Below are 4,029 nucleotides of genomic sequence, written 5' to 3'. Positions count from 1 at the left end.
ACTGATCTCTCATCTTTAGTTTGCAAGAGTGGTTATATACTCTGAGAGGAGAGCTATATAACTGAAGGAACTGTACTGCCTATGATACAAAAAGTTTTGCAAGGAGGGTAAGATACCACCTACTATATACACACAGAGGCCAGTGACTCCTAAAGTTTTACTTTGGACCAGCAACAGGGCCTAGGAAAATATGGGATACATAAACAAGCAACTCTTAAGAATACTAAAAAATAATGGAAGCAACAAACGTTGAAAATACTAGAATTTCTGCAGATCAAGGAAAATGAACTTAGAACATAGTTTTGAGATACATGTATAATTCTTCAAACACATAAAAAAGTCACAATTATCACCATATATAAGGTTCAATGCAGTACTATATTTTAGAAACATCAAATGTACATTAAATCTAAAAGCAAAAATTCTTAATCAAAGAAAAAAATTGCAAAACATAATATTTCCTATTCGAGAGTAATGTTCTACTTAAACGTATCTTCCCCCAAAAGGATGAGGTTATATAATATATTAAGATTTTAACACCAGATTTTAACAGTGATGACTTTAATGTACTTTATATAATGCTTATTACTTTAACACTGGGCAAAGTTCCTTAGTTAGTAGTCAATCAAAAAGGAGAGATACTAGAATACGGGGGAAGTGTTAGGAAATGTTAAACCCCAAAGAGTTTGTGATTATAGAAAAGGTTATATAAAATGCAACTTTCTAATGTATTTCAGCAAGATTAAGCACATGAAGCTAAAGCTCTTGTTTTATTGTAAATTCTTTACTATAACTAATTCTTCAGATAGTCCTTGAAAGATTAAACATTTCTATGTAGATATATATCTGGATAAATATTATATACTGTATTACTTTCTAAAGAGGGTTTTTCAACTTCTGAAGTTCATCATGAACTATGAGATAAAGCATGCTACTAAGAATAATGTTGCTACTATTTAAAAAAAGGAATTTTATGATTATAAGCAGTATAAACTAGAATGTTTTTAAGACTGCCATTTACATTTAAATCAAAATTTCATTTCTGTATTATTCAGCATCTATAAAGTATTTCACTTAACTTAGATTTTGTGCAGACAAACCATGCCTTTACCTTAAATACATTTCTAAAATCCAAATCTCTGATCTGTCTCTACTCCTTGATCCCATTCCCCTCCCAACACACATTCACAGACCTTCACACACTCTCACCAGTAGAATTTTGAAGAAGCAGACTTGTCTTGTATTTATGAGGTTTATCTCCAGGTTTTAGGAAATATAAGTCTGGAACAAGTTTGATGGGAACCACAGCATTTTTAAAAGAGTGATGAACCAAAAACATAAAAATCTGAACTGCAAAAAAAATTAAAAGCAGAAACAACCTAAAAGGAAAAAAAATTTATTAAAAATCTTTCTTCCCATCTCTAGAGATTTAAACCCCAGACAGTTAAAAGGTAATCACTAAAAAACAAAAAAGCAAAGAACAAAGAAAACTTTTAAAAAATAGAAATCCCAACTCACCAAAATGATCTCGTGACAATAATGGAGAGAAAGCCAATACTGAGTAACAAAATTAAAAGTTATAAAAGTATATTTTAGGATAGTCACCTTTAAATTTTTATAGGATATGTAAACATGTAACTGTTAAAGAACCAGACATTATGTCACAAATATTTATGTCTCTATACTCCTAAAGGAACTATTTCCTGCCCTTCTTCATTATAACTATTTACTTTCCATATATTAACAAAATATTTTAGATACAGAACATAAAATTAAAATACAATGAAACTTCGAATGATTCATGAAATTTCACCCTAATTGCAATTTACTCACATTAATTGCCACTGCTCCTCTTAGGAAGCAAAGCAAGGTATAATAATGTCCTATCTGGAAGGCTGCTATTTATTAGGCAATATATCTGTACATTATATTTGATAAGTGTCACAATGAGGTGGTTGGAGAGCTTAGATCATAACGTTTTATTTAGCAAGTTATAATTTTCAAATACCCTATTATATTTATTTTTTTACTTTTTTATTTTTTAAATTGATTATATATATATATTTTGGGTACAGAATCAAATATCAATACATGTGTACAATATTTGGTGATCAAGTCAGGAAAATTAGTATACTCATGCTTACAAAACATAATTTTTGTGACCCTTAACTAGTTTCTTGCCAACCCCCTCCCCCTCCCCCACCTCTAATAACCACAGTTCTCTCTTTTTAATTTCTTTTTGAAAGTTTAACGTATTATTGTGATTGTTTCTTTCTCTCTCCCTTCTTCCTTCCTTCTTTCTTTTCTTTCTTTACTTTAGCTCCCACTTATGAGTGAGCACATGCGGTACTTCTTCTGTGCCTGGCTTATTTCACTTAATGCAATTTTCTCTAAGTTCACCCATGTTGCTGTGAATGGCAGAATCTCATTTTTTTTTTAAAATGGGAGAGTAGTATTCCATTGAGTGCATATACCACATTTTCCTTATCCAGTCATCTGTCAATGGATGCTTAGATTGCTTCCAACTCTTGGCTGTCGTAAATAGAGCTGCAATAAACATGGGAGTGTAGGTATCTTATTGACGTGCTGATTTCCATTCCTTTGGGTATACACAGCAATGGGATTGCTGGGTGGTATGGCAGTTCTATCTGTAGTTGTTTGAGGGAACTTCACACTGTTTTCTCTAATGGCTGCACTAATTTACAGTCCCAACAACAGTGTAGAAAGGTTCCCCTTTTTCCACATCTTCACCAGCATTTACATTAAAAAAAAAATCATTCCTAAATTGTTATAAGTACACCTAAGATGGCATTTCTAAAAGCATACTACATTGAAATACAGTTCCTTAATAAGTTAATAAGTGTTTTAGGTTAAAAAAAAATCATGATTAAAAAATATTGGAAACTCCAGTTTAAACAAAGGCGAAGAAATTTCTTTACCATAGAACACTTCATGTGTTTTTAATGAACAATGTTTTAACAAATGGAATACAAAATGTAACATTTTAAAATGTATTTGACTGCAAAACTCTTTTTGTTACAAACTATGAGTGCTCCCTCAAATATATCTGTTGCAGTCCTAATCCCCAATGTGATGACAGTTAGAGATGGGACCTCTGGAAAGTAATTTGGGTTAGAAGAGGTCACGAGAGTGGGGCCGTTATGATGGGATTAGTGTCCTTATAATAACAGACACCAGAGAATGCACTCTAGCTCTCTTTCTCTCTGCACACACACAAAGTCACGTGATCACACGGTGAGATGGTGGCCTTCTGCAAGTCATGAAAAGAGCCCTCGCCATCCTGGCACTCTGATCTCAGACTTCCAGTTGCCAGAACTGTGAGCAAATAAATTTCTGTTGTTTAAGCTCCCAAGTCTCTGATATTTAGTTATCGCAATCCAAACTAAGACACTTTTATTGTTTCTCAGGGAGTATTTTATGAGTGATGTTCAATTTAAATAAACTGAAACATGTTAATTTAAATAAAAATTTTTCTTTCAGTAATGCTGACACAGGAATAAATCAGATACTTGACTGTCATTTGTTTAATACCAAATATATTTGGTCAAAAAAGCCAATAAATTCACCATATTTCTAACATACAAATACTGTTATTCTTAAGTATTAAGTTTTATTCCTACCACCATTTTGGATCTAACAAGATAGGAATGCAATGTATGAAAGTAGTTAATGTTATTTCCACATAATTCAATACCTAGCACCCTAAGGGAACCTAACTGAGAGAGGCTAATGCTAATGAGATGTCATTTTGATCCCAGATCTACTAGCTATATAGCCTTCTTTATATGTCAGTTTCTTCATCTGATAAATAGGAATAAAACTTATTTTTCCTGTTATTTGCAGGAAGTGGTTATAAAAACTAACTCATAGATGCAAAAAAAAAAGTAAAAAAAATGCAAAACAAAATTTAAGATACAATAATAGTAATTAAAAATTATACAATTTGAGAATATTTATTTGTCAGTTACTCATTTTATAGATGGAACAATAAATGCTAGTTAAAAAAAG

General features: G+C 31.6%; 1 protein-coding gene across 1 annotated transcript in view; it reads right to left on the bottom strand.

The window, feature by feature from the left end:
* Positions 1 to 4,029, bottom strand: part of ABCA5 (ATP-binding cassette, sub-family A (ABC1), member 5) — a 76,587-nt gene that overhangs the window by 30,182 nt on the left and 42,376 nt on the right. Inside the window, exon 19 of the mRNA XM_008586617.1 lies at positions 1,210 to 1,379. Within this exon, the coding sequence (XP_008584839.1) occupies positions 1,210 to 1,379 (170 nt within the window). The remainder of the gene's footprint in view (positions 1 to 1,209; positions 1,380 to 4,029) is intronic.

This window comes from Galeopterus variegatus, unplaced genomic scaffold, assembly GCF_000696425.1.
Source record: "Galeopterus variegatus unplaced genomic scaffold, G_variegatus-3.0.2 Scaffold4047, whole genome shotgun sequence".
Lineage (NCBI taxonomy): Eukaryota > Metazoa > Chordata > Mammalia > Dermoptera > Cynocephalidae > Galeopterus > Galeopterus variegatus.
The sequence above is the reverse complement of the archived record's forward strand: the minus strand, read 5'-3'. Positions and strand labels throughout refer to the sequence as shown.